This window comes from Microtus pennsylvanicus, chromosome 13 (assembly GCF_037038515.1).
Source record: "Microtus pennsylvanicus isolate mMicPen1 chromosome 13, mMicPen1.hap1, whole genome shotgun sequence".
In the NCBI taxonomy this organism is placed as follows: Eukaryota; Metazoa; Chordata; class Mammalia; order Rodentia; family Cricetidae; genus Microtus; species Microtus pennsylvanicus.
Window position 1 is genome coordinate 56,615,963 of NC_134591.1, and position 21,485 is coordinate 56,637,447.

Here is a 21,485-nt window from a genome sequence, read left to right on the forward strand (position 1 = left end):
CCTATGTCTTTTATGTAATAACGAAAACCACAGATTAGGGCTGGGGATGTGGCTCAATCGGTAGAGTGCTTGCCTCATGTGCACAAGGCCGGAGGTTTGACCCTTGGCCCTATAGTGACTGACTGGCCATGGGGCATAGCTGTAGTCACAGCTCTCAGTAGGCGAAGGCGGGGTGTCCGAAGTTCACAGTCATTCCCTTCTAGGTATTGAGTTTATGACTAGCCTAGACTACATGAGATCCACCTCAAAAATAAAACCAAAGCAAAATGAAAAAGAAAGCAAAAATAAGCAAAAAGAGAAACATCACCACAGTGAAATGACCATTATTAAATATTTGCTGTGTACCCTTGCAGATTTTCTTTATTTCTTAAAATTAATTTATTAATTATTTTATCTATTTATTTAATGTACATTGGTGTTTTGCCTGTATAAGGGTGTTGGGTCCCCTGGAACTGGAGTTGCAGACAGTTGTGAGCTATGTGGTTGCTGGGAATTGAACCCAGGCTTTCTGGAAGTGTTCTTCCAGTCAGTGCTCTTTACCATTGAGCCATCTCCCCAGCCCCTTCCTTTTTTTTAATTATTTTTTATTTATTTATTTATTTATTTTTAAAAAATATTTATTTATTTATTTATTATGTATACAGTATTGTCAGTATTCTGTTTGCATGTGTGCCTGCAGGCCAGAAGAGGGCACCAGATCTCCTTACGGATGATTGTGAGCCACCATGTGGTTGCTGGGAATTGAACTCAGGACCTTTGGAAGAGCAGTCAGTGCTCTTAACCTCTGAGCCATCTCTCCAGCCCCTATTTATTTTTTATGTACATTGGGGTTTGGCCTGTATTTATGCTTGTATGAGGATGTCAGATTGCCTGGAACTGGTGTGACAGACAGTTGCGAACTGCCATGTGGGTGCTGGGGATTGAATCTTGGTTCTTTGGAAGAATGGCCAACCGCTGAACCATCTTAATCACTGAGCCATCTCTCCATCCCCAGATTTTCTCTGTGTTTATAGATCTTTATTTTCTGACACTTTGAAAAAGTTCCTGGATGGCTGTGATGATGTACCTCTTTAATCCCAGCAGCACTCAGGAGGGAGAAGCAGGGAGATCTGTGAGTTTGAAAGAAGGAGAAGGGGAGGTCATGTGGGAGGGTTTGGAGGGAGAAAAGGGATAGGGGAAATGGTATAATTACAATTTTTTAATTAAAATTATTTTTTAGAAGATGTTTCTTTAGCTTACAGTTTTGGAGGCCAAAGGTCCAAGTTTGAGCAGCCCCATCTATTCACAGTGTGTGGCAGTGTGTGTAGAAGAGGCCACACTGTGAAGCCAGAAGGATTTATGGGCCAGTGCTGCTCTCTGAGACAGGGTTTCTCTGTGCAGCCCTGACTGTCCTGGAACTCTCTTTGTAGATCAGGATACCTTGAACTCACAGATATCCTCCTGCCACTGTGCGCCCCCCCACCCAATTGCTGGACGTGTGTCACCACTGCCCAGAGGGTTGTTCTTTCTGTTAGGACTTGCTGTTGAGGGGACTAACTAGTGTTCACCAGAAACATCCTTAATCCCTTCTGAGACTAGCATCACCAGTTGACCGGATCACCTCAGAGCCTCGGCTTTTGGAGTTTTACTACCACTTGCCCTTGCTAAATGAAGGTTAATCTTCCAGAGAAGCCTGTGGACAAGCTGCATCCAAGCCATGGCTCTATGTATGTGTTGTGTGTAGATGGGTGTTAGTTTATACCTCATATGTGGGCTTAGATTCCTAGTCCTTCTGAGCTCATGGCGATGTCGCTGGCTACAGTCATCACCACCGTCTTTAGTGTTTCATCGGCAGTTCTGAACTCCCAAAAGCTTTGAGGGCTCAAAAGGAGTTTTGTTTGGCTCAAGCTAGATTTGGCAGTGAATATTCCTTTTACTGATATGAGTCTATTTATAGACTTTATTTATCCAAGTATTGCTATTCGTAAGTTGTACTGCGTCTCAGCTTCTACTGGGATTTTTTTTACCACAAGGGTGTAGGTCTTATCATTTTAGAGTTACCAAATTTTGCGTTCCAATATACACTGGTCTTGGAGGTTTTGAAGCCAGGTTCTGTGAGTCTGTGTTTAGCAGTACTGCTATTCGGGCTAAGAAGAAGCCTTAAAAGGCAACATTATTTGTTAGGCAAGGTTCGTGTGGGTAGATTGTTGACTTTCTTTTTTTTTTAAGATGTGTATGCAGAGTCAGAATTAAAAAAAAAAAAAGAAATAAACATTCCATACTTTTCCACACCCAGATCAAGTGCATGCAGTTGTTAGGACTGACCGACTAGGTAGACTGTCAATGGGAAATGACTCCAAGTGTAGGCGTGACAGGTAGTCATCAGGAATGCATGCAGAGATCACCCCTGAGAAATGACCCCAGTGAGCAGAAAACTGAGACTGTTTTGTTCAGTATTCTTTACCGACTGCCAAGTATGCAGCACTTGTTATGGCTAGCCAAGGGCTGCAGGGAAAAGAATCCCGTGTCCTCTCCTGAGAAGCATGTGGTCCAGCTAAAGAGGTGAGACATCTAAGACCCCTGAGCCGGTTAGGACTCTGCTGTGTAAGCCCCTGCACAGATGGAAGCACCATGAGCTGGGTCTGCTGCAATCCCAAAAACTGGAAGGTAGAGGAGGCAGCAGGTTTATTCAGTAAGGGTGAGGCTAGCCTGGGCTGTACAGCAAAGTCCCTGTCTTAGAAGACACAAGGGTGCTGGAGAGGTAGCCAAGTTCAGTTCCTGGCATCCACAAGACAGCTCACTACCACCTATAACTCTGGCTCTAGGGGATCGATGCCCTTTTTCCGACCCCTCTGGTGCCTGCACTCACATGTATATATTCTCTCCCTCCCTCCTTCCCTCCCTCCCTCCCTCCCTCCCTCCCTCCCTCCCTCCCTCCCTCCCTCTCCCCCTCCCCCTCCCCCTCCCTCTCTCTCTCTCTCTCTCTCTCTCTCTCTCTCTCTCTCTCTCTCACACACACACACACACACACAATTAAAAATAAAATAAATCTTGGGGCTAGACAGATGGCTCAGTCATTAAGAGAACTGGGTGCTCTTGCAGAAGACCTGGCTTCATTTCCCAGCAACCACATGATGTCTTTCAGCCATTTGTACCCCAGTTCTAGGGGATCTGACACCGCTTTTGGCCTTTGTAGGCACCAGGCAAACACCCATATACATAAAATAAAATAATTTTTAAAAAGTAAAGAAGTAAATCTGGGTGTGGTGGCACATGCCTTTAATCTCAGCACTTGGGAGGTAGAGGCATATATATATCCCTCAAAGGGTTGGAGAGATGGCTTAGGGATTAAGAGCATTGGCTGTTCTTCCAGAGGTCCTGAGTTCAATTCCCAGCAACCACATGGTGGCTCACAACCATCTCTAATGAGATCTGTCGCCCTCTTCTGGTGTGCAGGCATACATGCAAGCAGAACACTGTATACATAATAAATATATCTTTTAAAGAAAATCCCTCAAAGTTGGACTGTAGAAATTGTAACTAGAGGTTTTTCTCCTGCCTATCAGTTCCTGAGGCTTCATATTAATTATAAATGTTTGGCCAATGGCTCAGGCTTACTACTAGCTAGCTCATACATTAAAATTAACCCATTTCTATTAATCTGTGTGGTGACCATGCCATTCCCTGTGTGCTGGCATGTTGTTCTTTAGGCAACGGGGTAGCATCTCCCAGACTCCACCCTTCACCTGCATCTCTGCTTGGATTTGCTGCCTGACCATCCTGCTTGCCATAGACAAAAGCAGCTTTATCAACCAATGAGAACAACACATATTCACAGCATACAGGATCCCACAACAAGAGATGGCTCAGCAGATAAAGGCACTTGCTGCCATGCCTGACAACCCGAGTTCAATTGCTGAGACCCAAGTGACAGAAGGCGAGAACCAGTTCCCACAAAGTTATCTTCTGAGGCCCCCCCCCCCAGACTTAAAGAACTGATTAAAGAGGGCTGACAAGCTGGCTCAGCAGATAAAGCACTCATTGTGCAAGCCCAGGAACCCACATAAAGGTGGGAGGAAAGAACCAACTTCACAGAGTTGTCCTGACTTCCTCCCAGTAATAAAGGGGAGGGAGAAAGACGTACGTACAGAAGGGATGTGTGGAGGAGAAGTAAGCAGAGTAAGAGGGTAGAAGGAGAGGACCAGAAGTAGCAATTCTGAGTTGGAGTTGAAGGGAGTGTGGCTTACCAGATGCTGATGCAATTGTCAGGTGGGCTGAGATACACACAGGGTCGGGGGTATGGCAAAAAGGTAAATAGTTTTGGTGTGAGTGGCTTGAGGGCTCAGAGCAGTGGGGGTGACGGTGGGAAGTGCGGCTGGAGAGTCAGCCTGGGTTATTTATAGAGGACTTTGTATGTTAAATACACAGATGCTCAGGTTTTATTGTTATTGAGGGACTTTATACATACATGACCAGAGAATGGTGCTTTCTTCTGACTGTTGGTTCAGTGGGTTGAAGGTGGTGAATACAAGCCCAGGCTTTGCAGAAATCAAGGTAAGGCATGGCCATGGGATAGAGAAGAGGGTTAAAATAAAAATATTTAAGAGAGCCTGATGTGATGTGGCACACGCCTTTAATCCTAGCACTCCAGAGGCAAAGGCTGGTGGAGCTCTGAGTTTGAGGCCAACCTGGTCTACATATGAAGTTCTAGGACAGCCAGGATTGCATAGTAAACTGCTATCTCTTAAACAAATAGGTCAATAAGGACAATATTCCTAGACCTGGTAACTTAACACAAGAAGGAAGGAAAAATCTTGTCACCCCTTGGACTGGGTGACAGGGTTGGAGGGCTGAGGCTGGAGAGGGGCAGAGAGGAACTAGGGAAGCTGTGGCAAGAGGGAATAGTGGTGCCATGGAGCTGGAAATGCAGTTGACAGCCAGCTTCCATGCCAGGTCCTAGGGAGAAAAGGTTCCGAGAACTGCTCATGGCTGGAAATCCCCCAAATGGTGCTTCATAGTCACGAATGAAGATGGTCTGTCCCACGGAGAGGACAGGCAAGATGGAGCGGTACACGGCAGCTTCCACAGCGTATGTATTACTCTCACCCGTGGGCCACACCCTCCGTAGATCACGCTAAGAGGCCTTTTTCATCACATAGTCATTGTCACAGCTCCTTAGGCTCTTACAGAGCTCCATCCGCACATTTCCCAGCTGGCGATGTTAATGTCCCTATGTTAAAAATAAGAAAGGAAGACCCAAATGAGGAAGTGACTTGCCATTTACACAGGAAGACGGTGGTAGAGTAGGCTATCTTCAGTTTCACTCTGAGACCATGGTGCAGGCCTCCTGTACCTTTTTACATTTGGGAGTAGCCCAGAGGGAGCCAGCCCTTCCTCCCCAGACTTACCTGTTAGTGGGATTGGCAGCCAGTGTGAGTGATTACGCGTCTTTCGTTGTGTTTATGAGTTGGAGTCTCCTTGTAGCATAGACTGACCTTGAACTTCTGATCCTACCCCCCCTCCACCCCCGCTAAGTGCTAGATTATAAGTGTGCACCACCACCAATTTTGTGCAGTGCTGGGGTGGGACCCAGAGCCCAGGCTCTCAACTGGGCTACATATCAGGCTTGATCATAAATACCGTCTGAGTAAAATTGACTTGATATCAAATGATGATAGCAATAATAGGCAAACCTTTTTATTTTTAAGTTTATGCACACACACATGCATATGGAAGTGCTGAGAATATAGGTAAGTCCCATGATGCTAGTTGGAGCCCTAAATTCTTTTGTTTTCTTATTTTGTACTATAGAAAAGCTTTTCCTATAACCTAGGCTGCTCTCAAACTTGAGGCAATTCTTCTGCCCTGGCCTCCTGAGTGCTGGGATTACAGGCATGTGCCACTATGCTCAGTGAGTATGAGGTTTATATTCTGCCCAGCTGGTTGAGTGCCGGTGCCATTTACTGGAATGCAAAGGATGAAGCCAGGGTGTGGGTGTAGGAACTGGAATCAGGTGGAAATGCAAATCTGAGAATTTGCTTAGTTTTTGGTTTATTTGAATGCCATGAGGCAAGTTTTATTTTCATTAATCATGCAGTTTTCCATAGTGTCCCAGGGTAAACTGGAGCAGCCTGACTGGGGGCTTCCTGAGGCCCAGAGGTCAGTGGCTTCATGCAGAGTACCTGGGTTCACAGTGAAGTTTATTATTCACAGATTTTCCTCCAAGGCTTTCAGACAATGTAGATGGAGATTCTTTTTTTTTTTTTTTTTTTTGCACATGGCAGAAGCCACTTTATTACAAAGGCAAACTTCAAAAAGTGTTTTTTTTTCATTTTTTTTATTGAGAAAAGGAAAAAAAAAACAAGTTTCTGCCTCCTCCCAGCCTCCCATTTCCCTCCCCCTCCTCCCACCCTTCTCCTCCTCCCACCCTTCTCCCCCACCCCCTACTCCTCTCCTCCTCCCTCTCCAGTCCAAAGAGCAGTCAGGGTTCCCTGCCCTGTGGTAAGTCCAACGTCCTCCCCGCTCTGTCCATATCTAGGAAGGTGAACATCCAAACTGGCTAGGCTCCCACAAAGCCAGCACATTAAGAAGGATCAAAACCCCATGCCATTGTCCTTGGCTTCTCATCAGCCCTCATTGTTCGCCATGTTCAGAGAGTCTGGTTTTATCCCATGCTTTTTCAGTCACAGTCCAGCTGACCTTGGTGAGCTCACAATAGATCAGCTCCACTGTCTCAGTGGGTGGGTGCACCCCTCGTGGTCCCGACTTCTTTGCTCATGTTCTCCCTCCTTCTGCTCCTCATTGGGACCTTGGGAGCTCAGTTCAGTGCTCCAGTGTGGGTCTCTGTCTCTATCTCCATCCATCACCAGGTAGATGGAGATTCTTAAGGGGTCTAGAAAATTCACTCTGCTTTTCCTGTTCAATAGTCTCCTTGATGGGCGGGGCATTCTCCCAAATCTTGGAGCACTTGGGAGATCACTGCTGTTCAAGGACAGCCTGAGCTTCTTAGAGAGAACTGACCTAATGCAAGCAAGCAAACACACCAAGGCCTTATCCTGAACTCTTCCTTTTCCACACTCACACATACATTCAATTCATTGGCAAGTGAAGCGAGTTCTGCCTTCAAACCAAGTCCAGGAGTGCTCGTCAAGACCACAGCAGCAGCTTCCTGTCCGTGCACCTCCTTACATAAGGCCTATTGTTAGTTTGCCCCAGCCAGCCACAGCAAACCTTAAAGTACACAAGTGTATTAGATGAGGTCATTTCTCTGCTTCAAATATTCAAATAACTTCCCTCTTTTATTTTTCTTCTTTATGGGTCTCTTACATAGTCATAACTCTGTCCTGGAACTCACTCTGTAGACCAGGCTGGTCTGGAACTCAGAGATCTGCCTGCCTCTGCCTCCAGTGCTGGGGTTAAAGGCATGTGCCACCACCACCTGCTTGGTGACAGGTTCTCTGTTTCTATCACTTGGGAGGCAGAGGCAAGTGGATCTTTATGAGTTCGAGGCCATTTGGAGGTCAGAGAATTGTTAGGGGGAGGTAGTTCACCACATGGGTCCCGGGGATTAAACTCAGATTGCCACGCTTGGTGTTAAGCGCCTTTGCCTACTGAGCCTTCTCACTGCATGGTGTATCTCCATTTTCCTTAGTGAGCTCTTAGCAAAGTTGACAGTCCCCCATGGTCAGCTTGTCTGCCATTTTCTCTAAGTGGTCAATGGAGCCCCACTCCTAACCTGCTCTCCTTGTGTTTGTTTGCATTTATGTAGCAAGAGACCCATGTGGAGGTGCTAGGGAGAAGACCTAGAGGTTAAGAGCACTGGCTGCTCTTGCAGAGCGCCCAGGTTCAGTTTCCAGCACCTGCATGGTGGCTCACGGTCATCTGTAACTGTTCCAGGAGATTCTATGCTGTCTTTTAACCTCCTTGGGCATCAGGCACATACATACATGTAGGCAAGACATTCACATGCATAAGATGAAAAAAATCTGAGAGAGAGAGAGCAAGCCATGTTCATAGTTTTTTAAATCCTGAAATTGGCTGGGGAGATGTCTCCGTGGGAAAAAAGTGTTAAAAATTTCCAGCACTACCATCAAAAACAAATGAAAAATTAAACCTCTAGTCCAAATGAGGTTAAAGTCCGAGGGCAAAGGTGCCTCGCTTAGGATCTTGCTAGGGTATGGGTAGAAAAGGGAGGAACCCCCAAGGACTAGTTCCCAAAGAAAGCAGTGACATCCATGAGGACTTACTTCAAAGGGGTGAACGTGGACAGAGCCACAGACTGGTGGACTGGTGGACTGGTGGGTCTAGCCACATGCTTATCACTTGCTGTAAACAGCAGGTAATGGGAGGGCTGAGACGAGGCTGGGCTACAGAGGTCGAGAAGACAGGAGAAGATGGCTCGTAGGAGCCCAGGCCTGTAGCAGGAGGGAACAGTGTATGTGTCAAGGGTATAGGTTATCAGCATGACTCGTCACAGGTGAGCCTGACCACTTGGCACATTTCTGCCTCACAAAGCTTTGATTTTCTTCCTTTGTATGCTTCATCATTTGGAAGGGAGTCTCTCTGCACACCCTAAGGATATGTATGGAGTTAGCTTCTTCTCTGAAGGAAGCCGCCATATGAGTGAGCTTCTTGGAATTCTGGGGAGAGTTATGTCTTCTCACTTGTTTTATTATCTCGGTGATTATTTGGTGTTTATTTACATATTTTTAGCGCTTTCCTACTTTCTAGTGTTGTTGGGTTTCAGGCCCACTTTGTGTGTTTCCTTCTCAGTCCCCAAATAACCATACTTCTCAGGGGCCCAGTGTTGGAAAATAGTATTAGAAGCTAAGGGCTCTCATCAAGTGTGCTAATTGCTCTTGGTATGTTCTTGCTTCTCAGATTGTCGGCAGAGGCTGCTAGTTAGTACCTGGCCGCTTAGCCCCAAAATAATCACACAGAAACTATATTATTTAAATCACTGCTTGGCCCATTTGCTCAAACTTCTTATTGGCTAACTCTTATATCTTAATTTAACCCATTTCTATTAGTCTGTGTATTGCCACGTGGCTGTGGTTTACCAGCTAAAGTTCCCTCTGCCTCTGGTGGGGCTACATGGCTTCTCTCTGACTCTGCCCTTCTTTCTCCCAGCATTCAGCTTAGTTTCCCTGCCTGACTAAGTTTTGCCCTGCTATAGGTCCGGAGCACTTTCTTTATTCATTAGTGGTAATCACAGCATACAGAGGGAAATCCCACATCATCAGATGACAGCAAAAGAATTGTGTTTGTGGAGGAGGTCACAGGTTTTTTTTTTTCATTTTCTTTGAGAAAGGATCTCATGAATCCTAGACTCAAATTCACTGTGTAGTTGAAGGTGATTTTGAACTTCTGACTTCCAGTCTCCACCTAGGATTGCTATAAATTCTGGAACTTGTTCTGTACACTAAGCTGGCCTTGAATTTACAGAGCTCCTCCTGTGTCTGCCTCCCAAATGCTGGGTTTGAGGGCGTGTACCACTGCTGCATGGCAAGATTTATTTATTAAATGAATTTTTTATGAGTATATGTGCCTTGCCTATATGTATGTATGTGCACCAGATGCATGCACCACATGCATGTCTGGTGGCTGCAGAGATAAGAAAAGGGCATTGGATCCCTGCGATTGGAGTTACAGGGGATTGTGAGCTGCCATGTGCATGCCTAGAATCTAACCTGGGTCTTCTGCAAGAACAAGAAGTACTCTTAACCACTCAGCCAGCTCTCCAGCCCCCTCCCTTTTTCTTGGTGTCTTTATAATCCATAGTGCATTCCTTGTTTGTTTGGGTCAAGGTTTCACATTGTAGCCCAGGCTGGCCTGGAACTTGTGGTAATCCTGTCTTAGTCTACCAAGGGCGAAGATTACTGTATGTATCATTGTACTTGTCTTGCATTCCTTTTGTGTGTATATGTGTAGTTCATGCATGTCTTAGCCAGAGTTTCATTGCTATGAAGAGATGTCGTGACCATAACTACTCTTAGAAAGGAAAGTATTTAATTGGTGCTGTATACAGTTTCAGAGGTTTAGTCCATTGTCACCATGGTGGGAAGCATGGCAGTGTGCAGACAGACATGGTGCTGGAGAGGCAACTGAGAGTTCTGCATCTGGATTGGCAGGCCGCAGAAAGAGAAAGTGAGCCACTGGGCCTTGCTTGAGCTTCTGAAACCTCAAAGTTCACCTACAGTGACACACTTCCACTAAACAAGGCCACACCTCCTAATCCCTGCCAAGTGGTGCCCCTCCATAATGACCAAGCACCCAAGTATATGAGCCTATGGGGGCCATTCTTATTCAAGCCACCACATGTTGAGTGTGCAGGTGTGCATGCTGTGCCAGGTGAACGTAGAGGATGGAGTGAGATGTTGAGTGTCTTCTGCTGTCACTGTCTGCCTCTTTGCCTTGAGTGAACCAGAAGAAAGCTCAACATTTCAGCTAGGCTGGCTGGCCAGTAAGTTCTTAGAATCCATCCACTTGTCTTCCCCTTACAATGCTGGAGTCACAGGCACGTGTTTGACTTTTTAAATGGGTTCTAGGGGTTTGAGCTGTTTTTCATGCTTGTAGAGCAAGTGTTGTGTAGCTGGTCTTTCTTTGGACCGCCAGTACCCGAATAATGACACAGAGACTTTTCATTAGTGATAAAAGCTTGGCCTTAGCTTAGGCTTGTTCCCAACTAGCTCTTAAAACTTAAATTAATCCATTTATATTAATCTATGTTCTGCCATGTGGCTTGTTACCTCTCCTTCATGTTGTATGTTTGACTTCCTTTGAGTCTCACTGGTGAATCCCTGCCTCTCTGATTCTTCCCTCTAGTTCCTCTCTCTTCCTGGAAGTCCTGCCTGTCCTCTCCTACCCAGCTATTGGCCATTCAGCTCTTTATTAAACCAACCAGAAGGTGCCTTGGCAGAGACATCTTCACAGCATACAAAAGGATTATCCTGGGCTGGAGAGATGGCTTAGAGGTTAAGAGAACTGACTGCTGTTCTGGAGGTCCTGAGTTCAATTCCCAGCAACCACATGAAGGCTCACACCCATTATAATGAGATCTGAGGTCTGGTGCCCAGAACACCATATACATAATAAATAAATTAAAAAAAAGATTATCCCACAACGGGTGTTGTTACCCACTGAGTCACCTTCCCAGTTCCTCCACCTTGTTTTTGGTTTATTTCCTTGTTTGTTTGAGATAAGTTTTGAGATAGATCTCACTACACACACACACACACACACACACACACACACACGTATGTATATATATTTGTTAGACCTAGAATTCTCTAAATACACTAGGCTGGCCTTGAACTCACAGAGATCCACCTGCCTCTGCATTCTGAATGCTGGGATTAAAGTTGTGCACTACTATGCCCAGCCAATTTTCTTTCTTTTTAAAGATTTGTCTTTAGTATTTTTAATTATGCATATTTGTGTGTGTTGAGGTTGGGGTAGTTGGTATGGATATGTGCAGGTGAGTGAGTGCCCTTGCCCTCTGAGGCTAGAGACATAGAATTCCCAGAGTGGGAGTTACAGTTACAGCTGGGATTTTGAGCCACCTATATGGGTGCTGGGAACCCAAGTCTGGCCCTGTGGTAGAGCAATATGTACTTTTAACTGCTGAGCCATCGCTTCAACCCCTAATTTTCTTTTCTCTTTTCTTTTCTTTCTTTTTCTTCTTTTGGTTTGGTTTGGTTGGTTGGTTTTTTTTTCTGTTTGTTTGTTTTTTGTTTTTTGAGACAGGGTTTCTCTGGGTAGCCCAGGCTGTCCTGGAAATCACTCTGTAGAGCAGGCTGACCTCAAGCTCAGAGATATACCCATCTCTGCCTCTCGAGTGCTGGGATTAAAGGTGTATGCCATCACCACCTGGCTAATTTTTCTTTCTACATTTATCTTGCTTTTAACAAATTTCTTCCAAACTGGGCAGTGGTGGCACATACTATCTGAGGGCCAGTGTGGGCTTTGCAGGGTTTCCAAGCAGGATGCAGACTGCTAGTGGTTCCTTGGCGAGCGTCTAGAAGCTGTGGTCTGTGTGTATACTTTATACTATCACACTAGTATACTTTAATTTCTTCTCCTCAGGTGGCTCCAACTTGGACAGCTCAAGGACAAATGGGAGAGGCCTGCTTATGGACCAAAGCTCCGGGGCCAGGTGTTCAGATAAGCCGGAAAACTGCCCCACAAGGTAACTCAACCTTCACTTCATTTGTATCTCTTAGGAGTGAGACTGTATTCATCAGAGAATCTCACAACTGTGTATAACATAAATTGTTCCAAGTGGCTGAAGCCTAAGAAATGTCCCTGATGTGTGTGACACAGCTCTCTTACTGTGTAAGCTGCATCCACTTACAGGGACTGTTGTTTACGTCAGAGTTCTGTACTTTACTGTTTTAGAGCTGAGGAGATTCAGGTGACGAAGTGATAAGTGGGTGGAGAGATGGCTCGGTAGTTAAGAGCACTGGTGCTTTTATGGGAGAACTCAGGTTTGATTCCCGGCAACCACATGGCTCCAGGGGTCTGATACTCTCTTCTGGGAATTGTGCTCACGTGTACATATCCTTAGGGAGACACGCACATACTTAAAAATAATAAAATAGATCTTAGAAAAAAAAAAGAGGAGCGAGATGCCAAGCAGTAGTGGCACATATCGTTAATCCCAGTACTTAGGAGACAGAAGCAGGAATAGCTCTGTGAGTTTGAGGCCAGCCTGGTCTACAAAGTGAGTTCCAAGACAGCCAGGGCAACACAGAGAAACCCTGTCTCAAAAAAAAAAAAAAATTAAAAGAAAGAAAGAAAGAAAGAATAGAGACTACACAGGTTGGCTAGAGGGGATGACTCAGTAGACAAAGCATTGTCTCACTAATCTGAGTTCAGATTCCCAGAACCTGTGTTAATTTTTTTTTTTTTTTGGTTTTTCGAGACAGGGTTTCTCTGTGGCTTTGGAGCCTATCCTGGAACTAGCTCTTGTAGACCAGGCTGGTCTCGAACTCACAGAGATCCGCCTGCCTCTGCCTCCCTAGTGCTGGGATTAAAGGCGTGCGCCACCATCGCCCGGCCTTTTTTTTTTTTTTTAAATAAGGCACTCGAACTTGAACTTGTAAGCACTCTAACACTCTTGCAGAGATTTAGAAAGTGTTTTGGAGAGATAGTTTGGCAGTGTAGAGCACTTACTGTGCTATTGTGAGAGCCAGAGTCCAGATCTCAAGACCTGAGTAACCAACCAGCTATTCAGTGAACACGTTTTTTTCTGAGACAGGGTTTCTCTGTAGCTTTGCTGCCTGTCCTGGAACTAGCTCTTGTAGACCAGGGTGGCCTCAAACTCACAGCAGTGAAAACATTTGTAATCCAGGTCCCAGGACAGGAGGATGGGGCACGGAAACAGGAGGATTACTGGAACTTGCTGTCTTCCACTCCAGCTTAGCAAACAGGAGCCGTAGGTTCAGGGAGAAAGCTATTCCAGCCTGCCTGAGGGCCTAGAGATGGAGAGGAAGAACAGTGCCCTCTTCTGGCCATGTGTGCATACAAACAGATAATTAAAAAAAATTTAAACCTGGCAAAGGTGGCTCACTCCTTTAATCCTGGGGTGGGCAGAGGCAGGTAGAGCTTTGTGAATTCAAGGCCAGCCTGGTCTATGCATGATTTACAGGCCACTCCTCCATACAGCAAAATTCTGTTTTAAAAAAACAAGAAAAAATATAAGAAACTGAAAATGTTTTATTCCCCCCTCACGTTCTTTTTACACTTTCCTGACTTGGAAAACACTTATTTTTTTCTTTACCTCTCTCCCATCATGTACATTGTATTTAGTGTGTTTTCTAAGTGCCTCCCACTGATGGTAGAATCATATTGTCAAGATAAAATACATTTTGGTCAGTATTTTAGTTACACCTTAAGCAACAATGAGAAACCCCCAAATTTGAATGTATTCAGAAATCCACCATTCTCAAAACATTTTGGTATCTATGTTATATATTCTTAAATTTTTTTTTGAGACACTGTTTCTCTATGTATCCCTGACTGACATTGAACTCACTCTGTGGACCAGGCTGGCCTTGAACTCACAGAGATCCACCTGCCTCTGCCTCCCAAGTGCTGGGATTAAAAGTGTGCACATCCATGCCCCACTTTAAGACTTTTTTTTTAAGGGTTTATTTTATGTGAATGAGTGTTTTGTCTGTGTATCTGTGTGTACGTGCCATACATGTATCTGATGCCCTCAGGTTAGAAGACAGCACCAATATCTGGAACTGGAGTTACAGACAGTTGTGAGCCATCAACTGAACTTGGTTTCTCTACAAGAGCAACAGGTGTTCTTAACCACTGAGCCATCTCCCCAGTCACACCCCCGTCCTTATTTTTCTTGAGACAGGGTCTCTATGTAGCCCTGGCTATTCTAGACTATCCTAGATGGCCTTGAACTCAGAGGTCTGCCTGCCTCTGGCTTCCCAGTGCTGAGATTAACATGTACCAACCACCATGTGCTGTATATATAACCGTAGTTGATATATAAATAACGGTGGTGCTATACTCATGTGTTATCTTAGTCAGTGTTCTGTTGTGAAGAGACACCGTGACCAAAGCAATTGTTAGAGAGGAAAGCATTTAATTGGGGCTTGCTTACAGTTTCAAAGGTTTAGTTCTCCATCATCATGGTGGGGAGCATGATGGCATGCAGGCTGGAGCAGTAGCTGAGACTTACATCCTGATCCATAGGCAGCAGGAAGAGAGCTTGGGCCTGGTGTGGGCTTTTGAAACCTCAAAGCCCACATCTAGTGTTATACTCCTCCATCAAGGCCACACCCACCCCAACAAAGCCACACCTCCTCCAACAAAGCCACACCTTCTAATCCTTCTAATCCTTTCACATAGTGCCATTCCCTGGTAAGTAATTAAACATTCAAATATACAAGCCTGTGGGGGCTGTTCTCATTCAAACTGCCACACTTGTCATTTAGTTAGTGCCGGGAATGGCTTCTAGAGCCTTGTATACTTTAGTTCATTAAGACATCTTCAACGAGTTTCTTTGGTTATAACATAGGATCCTGGTATATGAATATGTCTTGTTTTTCTTATGTTAACTCTTGAATTACATATATATATCTCCTGACTATAAATACTATATAATAGTGCAGTCTAAATTTTCATTGCCTTTTTTTAAGTGATGGTCTTATTTATACTTTTTTAAAAAGATTTATTTATTTATTTATTATGTATATAGTATTCTGCCTGCATGTGTCCTTGCAGGCCAGAAGAGGGCACCAGATTTCATTACATGTGATTGTGAGCCACCATGTGGTTGCTGAGAATTGAACTCAGGACCTCTGGAAGAACAGTTAGTGCCCTTAAACTGCTGAGCCATCTCTCCACCCTTCCATTGCCTTTTTATTTTGGCTTATTCCACGGGGTGCAGAGGACCTTACATTCTTGCTCTCTGAGGCACAAAGGTGCAGAAAGATTGCTGTCACATCTGAGTTCCAGTCCCTCCAACAGGAATTCTACGTTTGTAGTGCTAGGGCTTGAACTCAGGGCCTTGTGCATACAAGTTGAGTGCTCTGCCTACTGAGCTTTGTCCCTAGTCTTCCTTCATTCTTCATTTAAGGTCCCTTTGTGACCTAGGATTCTATGAATATATTATCAGAAAAAAATCTCTAGACCAATATACTGTGTAATTGACATATCAGTTTACTTAATCTCCCACTTGTTATTAACAATAAGTTTAACTTGAACTCCTTTATTCTTCTGTGATACAGGCACTAAAGTGTGGGAACATCTCGCTTTATATTTCTTTTCCATGCCAGACTCAAAATGTGATTAAAATGCTTTTATTTTTCCAGACAGAATAAATCTAAGTCTGAAATTACTGACATGGTTCGCTCCTCCACAATCACGGTATCAGACAAGGCTCACATTTTATCCATGCAGAAGTTTGGACTGCGAGACACAATCGTGAAATCACATCTGGTGCAGAAGGAAGAGGATTATACTTACATCCAGAACTTCAGGTAGCTAACTAGGTTCTCACAGTTTTCTTTGGAGACTGGTGTCACTGTATAGTCCTGACTGGCCTGGGACTTGTCCTGTAGACCAGGCTGGCTCCAAACTCACAGAAAGCCCCCTGCCTCTGTTTATAAAATGTTGAGGTTTTAAGATGTACATCAATGGTTTTTCAAGGCAAAATGACCATTCTGCTCTCTGGAATTTAAGCATCTGCCTCACAAACCTTAGATTTGGAAGGAAATTATTCTGTTTGATGTTTTTCCTTTTCAAAAAGTATCATTGCATTCCCTTTTTGAGGGGGAATCGGGGAGGGTATGTCTCCCTATGTTATCCAGCTTGCTTTAGAACTTAAAGAGTCAAGTCATCCTCCTGTTTCAGCTGTACAAATGCAGGGTTAGAGATACATGCCACTGTGCCCATTCTGGTTGCTCTTCATGGGCAGGTGTCTGAACATGCCGTGTCTCCTCTGGGCAGGCTCCGTGGTTGATGGGTTGAGTGGCACAGCTCTTGGTGGCTGCAGAGATATTTACAGGGATAAATGAGTCCAGAACAAAGAGCGGTACCCGAGTCTCGAGTACCTGCCTGAGGCTTTCTATTCCCGTGGTCACTCCAGGCCTTTGAAGAAAGCCATTGAAAATGAAACTTGTTGACGTTCAGTAATCCCATTAGCTGGGCTCTCTGAACACTAAATGAGGGAAGCTTTTAGAGTTCTGCTGGAGCTTTAAAAATCATTGCCCTGGGACCATTGTTTCTAGGTGAAGACACGACCTCTGGCCGCTCCTGCCACTTTCTTGTCATCTTACCATCTTTTTCCTTTCAGTGGCTCCCACAGAACCAAGCCATTTTATGGCTTATGAGTCCTCAATGGCTATTTAAGGAAAGGAGGGATGTTCAGAGAAGGCTGGACTGCGTGCTTATTTGTTTGTGTGTTTGAGATAGTGTCTCACCATGTAGCCATGACTGCCGTAAACTCAGTTTGTAGCCATGACTGCCGTAAACTCAGTTTGTAGCCATGACTGCCGTAAACTCAGTTTGTAGCCATGACTGCCGTAAACTCAGTTTGCAGCCCAGGCTGGTCTTGAACTCAAAGTTGTCTTCCTTCCTTGCTGTCTCAAGTGCTGGAATTACAAGCATGTGCCACCACACCTGGCTCGGAGAAGACCTATACTGTTTTCAGTTATCACAGAGGCAGACTGTTAGTCACCCATTGGTGCCATAATTATTGGAGATTAAATAGGACATTTCTTTATGTGTTTTCTTGTTTGTTTTTTTGAGACAAGGTTTCTCTGTATAGCCTTGGCCGTCCTCTAGCTCTGTACACCAGGCTGCCCTGACACTCACAGAGATCCGCCTTCATCTGCCTCACAAGCGCTGTGACTAAAGGTGTGTGCCACCACTGCCAGACCATCTCTTATGTCTTAAGATGCCATTTCACAGAGACTGAACCCCAGACTTACTGTTTCTAGATCACTGATTGAGTCTCTTTGGTGACAGGTTTTTTGTGGGTACATACAATGTGAACGGACAGTCTCCCAAAGAATGCCTCCGGCCCTGGCTGAGCCACAGCGCCCAGGCCCCAGATGTGTACTGTGTGGGGTGAGTGCTCCTCCTCTGTTGTTCCCAGTTCTTAAGAATAGAGAGGCACGCTGACGGAGCGGGGGCGTGAACTGAGCTGAGTGTTCATAGCAGGTGAAGGGATGGAAATGATGAGCTCAGCTCAGGGACAGCTGCTTCTCAGTTTGCTCTTCTTCCTGATAAACAGAGGTCTGGCTGTGTACTGTGCTTGGTATTTAAATGCTAATATTAATTTAGTATAACCTTCTGTTAAAAACTGGTGTGTCATTACTTGACATTCAACACATTTTTGGTCACAAAGCAAAAAATAATTTTGCCAGAAAAGGAAGATTCCCTGAAGTCTTATCAGTTAGTCAGTTTTGTGTATGTGTGTGCATGTGTGTGTGTGTGTGTGCATTTGTATGGGAGCCAGAGGACAATCTGTTATTCCTTAGCACGTGTGCACGCGCGTGCGTGTGTATGTATGTGTGCGTGTGTGTGTGTGTGTACACATATATGACAGACAGATAGACAAGGGTTCTCTCTAGTCTGGAGCATTAGGGCTAGACTGACTGACCAGCAAGCCCCACGAGTCTGCCTGCCCATTTCTGCCTCTCAGCCCTGGGTGTGGATCACCATGCCCTTCATTTTGTTTTTGTTTTTATTTTATTATTTTTTTTTTTTTGGTTTTTCGAGACAGGGTTTCTCTGCGGCTTTGGAGCCTGTCCTGGAACTAGCTCTGTAGACCAGGCTGGCCTCGAACTCACAGAGATCCACCTGCCTCTGCCTCCCGAGTGCTGGGATTAAAGGCGTGCGCCACCAACGCCCGGCTTTTTGTTTTTAATTTTTGAGATAGGGTTTCTCCGTAGTTTTTGGTTTCTGTCCTGGAACTAGCTCTTGTAAACCAGGCTGGCCTCGAACTCACAGAGATCCGCCTGCCTCTGCCTCCCGAGTACTGGTATTAAAGGCGTCTGCCACTACCGCCCGGCTGTTTGTTTTTCTTTTTGAGGCAGAATCTTATTCTGTAGCTTTGGCTGGCTGGAAGTTTCTCTGTAGATCAGGTTGGCCTAGATTTCACAGAGATCTGCATGCCACTGCCTTTGGAGTATTGGTAGTAATGGCATGAGCTACCATAGCTGACCCTATATTTGGCATTTTTTTTTAACATGAATTCTGGGGATCAAGTGCAGGCCCTGTGCTTTGTAGGGCAAACACTTTACTGACCGAGTCATCTCCCCAGCCCCTGGTTTTATAGTTTTGAGAAAAGGTTTTACTATGTAGACTGTTTTGAGCCTGCTGTGTGGACCAGGCTATCCTCAGACTTGTAGCACCTTTCCTGCCTTTGCTATTCACGTGCTGGCTTTACAGGTACGCACCATCATGCTTGGGTTGGTTTACGATGCAGTGGGTTGAATGCAGGGCACTAAAAGGTGTGAGGCAAGTGCTCTCTGACTGAGCCCCACACCCAGCTTAAGCGTTAATTTCCTCACTATCCTCTCATCGCAGTTCAGGGTACAGCTAGAGAGAGTGGGGCAGCTAGAGAAACCCGAAAGATGTATTGGAAAGAGCTAGAACTTGGGATTTCTATAGACCAAACAAAACCAAACCAAATGATAGATCTTAATTTGAGCTCCAATTTGCCACTTAATCCTTATTGACCTAATGATTCTGGATGTAAAACTGGGGGGCGGGTGCTTCCAACTATTTCAGTGGCTAGGTCATAGGGAGGAAGTGAGCTCATGTTCAGAGACGCACCTGGGAAATCCCACGACATTCCGTTCTCTGGATCTGTTTGTTTTTAGCCCCTCTGGAGGGTCTCCCCCAGTTCAGCTAGAAAGCTGAGCACCTGAGCAGACTTGGGGTGTGTTCTCTGGTTCAGTGTTGCCTCTCTGCATAGGTTCCAGGAGCTAGATCTGAGTAAAGAAGCCTTCTTCTTTCATGATACCCCAAAGGAGGAAGAGTGGTTTAAGGCTGTGTCAGAGAGCCTTCACCCAGGTGCCAAATACGCAAAGGTAAGGGGCAGCTGGGGACTTCGTCACTTTCCACATCCTCCAAGGGAAGCCTGACACAAACGCTCAGCTTTTTGGTGAACTTTCAGTGGGGACTGTTCCTAGTCAGCCTCATTTCCCCAGAGGGCCTGTCTGAGTAGAAAGACGCAGGGTCCTGGCATTTGTAAGTAGTTTAGGGATCGTGTAGCTTGCTCACCTTGTCTCCTGGCCTGGAGGAGGAGGTATGCTAGTGTTTCAGCCAGCTCCCACACCACATTTCCCTCGGGGTATTCTGGTTTCCAGCTTCTGTCTGCGGCGCCATCACTTGAGAATTGGGCTCTGTGTTCCAGGTGAAGCTTATCCGACTGGTTGGGATTATGCTGCTGTTGTACGTCAAACAGGAACACGCAGCATATATCTCAGAAGTGGAAGCCGAGACTGTGGGGACAGGAATCATGGGGAGAATGGTGAGTTGTAGCACGAGATTAATTGCTCTTAATAATAAAAATCCAGAGTTAGCCATCAGGGCTAAAGCTCAAGGATCAGAGAAGCAGAGCAGCCAGCCACTAGAGTTTTTACCTCTACCAATGCTCAGACTGAAGGGGCGATCCTGTCCTCAAACAGCACTGCTTTCCTGTCTCCCTCGCCTTATATTCCTCTCTCCCCGCCCAGCCATATCACTCCGGTCTCCACCTCTAGGATTAAAGGTGTGTGATCCCAAATGCCAAATCACCTTTGTGTGAACTGTTTCTCTTTTAAACTGGATTAATTTTGTGTAGCCCAGGGTGGCCTTGAACTAACAGAGCTCCATTCGCCCTACTCCCTAGTCCGGGGGTTAAAGGTGTGTGCCACCACTGCCTGCCCTCTAGTGGTTTAGCTCTGCACTCTGATCTTCAGGCAAGCTTTATTTGTTAAAATACAAACAAGATAGCACCACAGTGAGTCCTTGGTATGTATGTTTTTCACATTGAGGACCTTGACTCCTAATGCTTTGACTCAGCCTCTCAGGATGAGGAACAATACAAACCCACCTGAGATGCTGCTGCTGCAGAACAAGCTGTACACACGAACAGGACTGGACTGAGCAGACAGCTTAGAAATCCAGCTGATGCGGGCTGGAGAGATGGCTCAGAGGTTAAGAGCACTGCCTGTTCTTCCAAAGGTCCTGAGTTCAATTCCCAGCAACCACATGGTGGCTCACAACCATCTGTAATGAGGTCTGGTGCCCTCTTCTGGCCTGCAGGCATACACACAGAATAATGTATACTAACTAACTAACTAACTAACTAACTAAATATTAAAAAAAAAAAAAAAAGAAATCCAGCTGATGCATTTCTCTATCCTGGTAGTTACTCAGTGCCGGAGCCCCTGGTTGATCCGCCTATAGTGTTGTATGGTACAGAAACTGTTTTGGCCACCTAGGAAAACAGGGTCCTGTTCTTCTTGAGGCTCCTAGAGTCCTGCCCTAAGATCTCTCTGCAGAAGCTGAGCTGGACATTTGGCTGGCTCACTAGTGATACAGAGAAAAGAATAGAAGGTTGAGGGAGACAGACTCAGGCCTGAGCTTTCTGTAACGTCTAGTCATTTTGCTTGGGGAATTTGTATTCTTATCTGTAAGATATAGATAGTAACCCCATAAGGCCATTAGGAAAACAAAGACGAAATATGTGAAAGTCAGAAGGTTTAAATGACCGAGGAGGGGTCTTTCTTCTAGGGTAACAAAGGAGGAGTGGCAATCCGGTTCCAGCTGCACAACACGAGCATCTGCGTTGTAAATTCCCACTTGGCCGCCCACGTAGAAGAGTACGAGAGGAGGAACCAGGACTACAAAGATATTTGTTCTCGAATGCAGTTCTCTCAAGTGGACCCAAGCCTCCCCCCTCTTACCATTAGCAAGCATGAGTGAGTTCGAGTTTTTTCCTTCCTCAGTTTCCTTGTGACTGCTAGGCTCTGGGTTCTCCACCA

General features: G+C 45.4%; 1 protein-coding gene across 3 annotated transcripts in view; it reads left to right on the plus strand.

The window, feature by feature from the left end:
- Inpp5b (inositol polyphosphate-5-phosphatase B) overlaps positions 1 to 21,485 on the plus strand; it is a 66,454-nt gene that overhangs the window by 24,295 nt on the left and 20,674 nt on the right. For all 3 annotated transcript variants that reach the window (XM_075946833.1, XM_075946834.1, XM_075946835.1), the window contains 6 exons: positions 12,064 to 12,166; positions 15,816 to 15,983; positions 17,473 to 17,574; positions 19,430 to 19,544; positions 19,871 to 19,987; positions 21,235 to 21,422. In XM_075946833.1, coding sequence (XP_075802948.1) covers positions 12,064 to 12,166; positions 15,816 to 15,983; positions 17,473 to 17,574; positions 19,430 to 19,544; positions 19,871 to 19,987; positions 21,235 to 21,422 — 793 coding nt within the window. The remainder of the gene's footprint in view (positions 1 to 12,063; positions 12,167 to 15,815; positions 15,984 to 17,472; positions 17,575 to 19,429; positions 19,545 to 19,870; positions 19,988 to 21,234; positions 21,423 to 21,485) is intronic.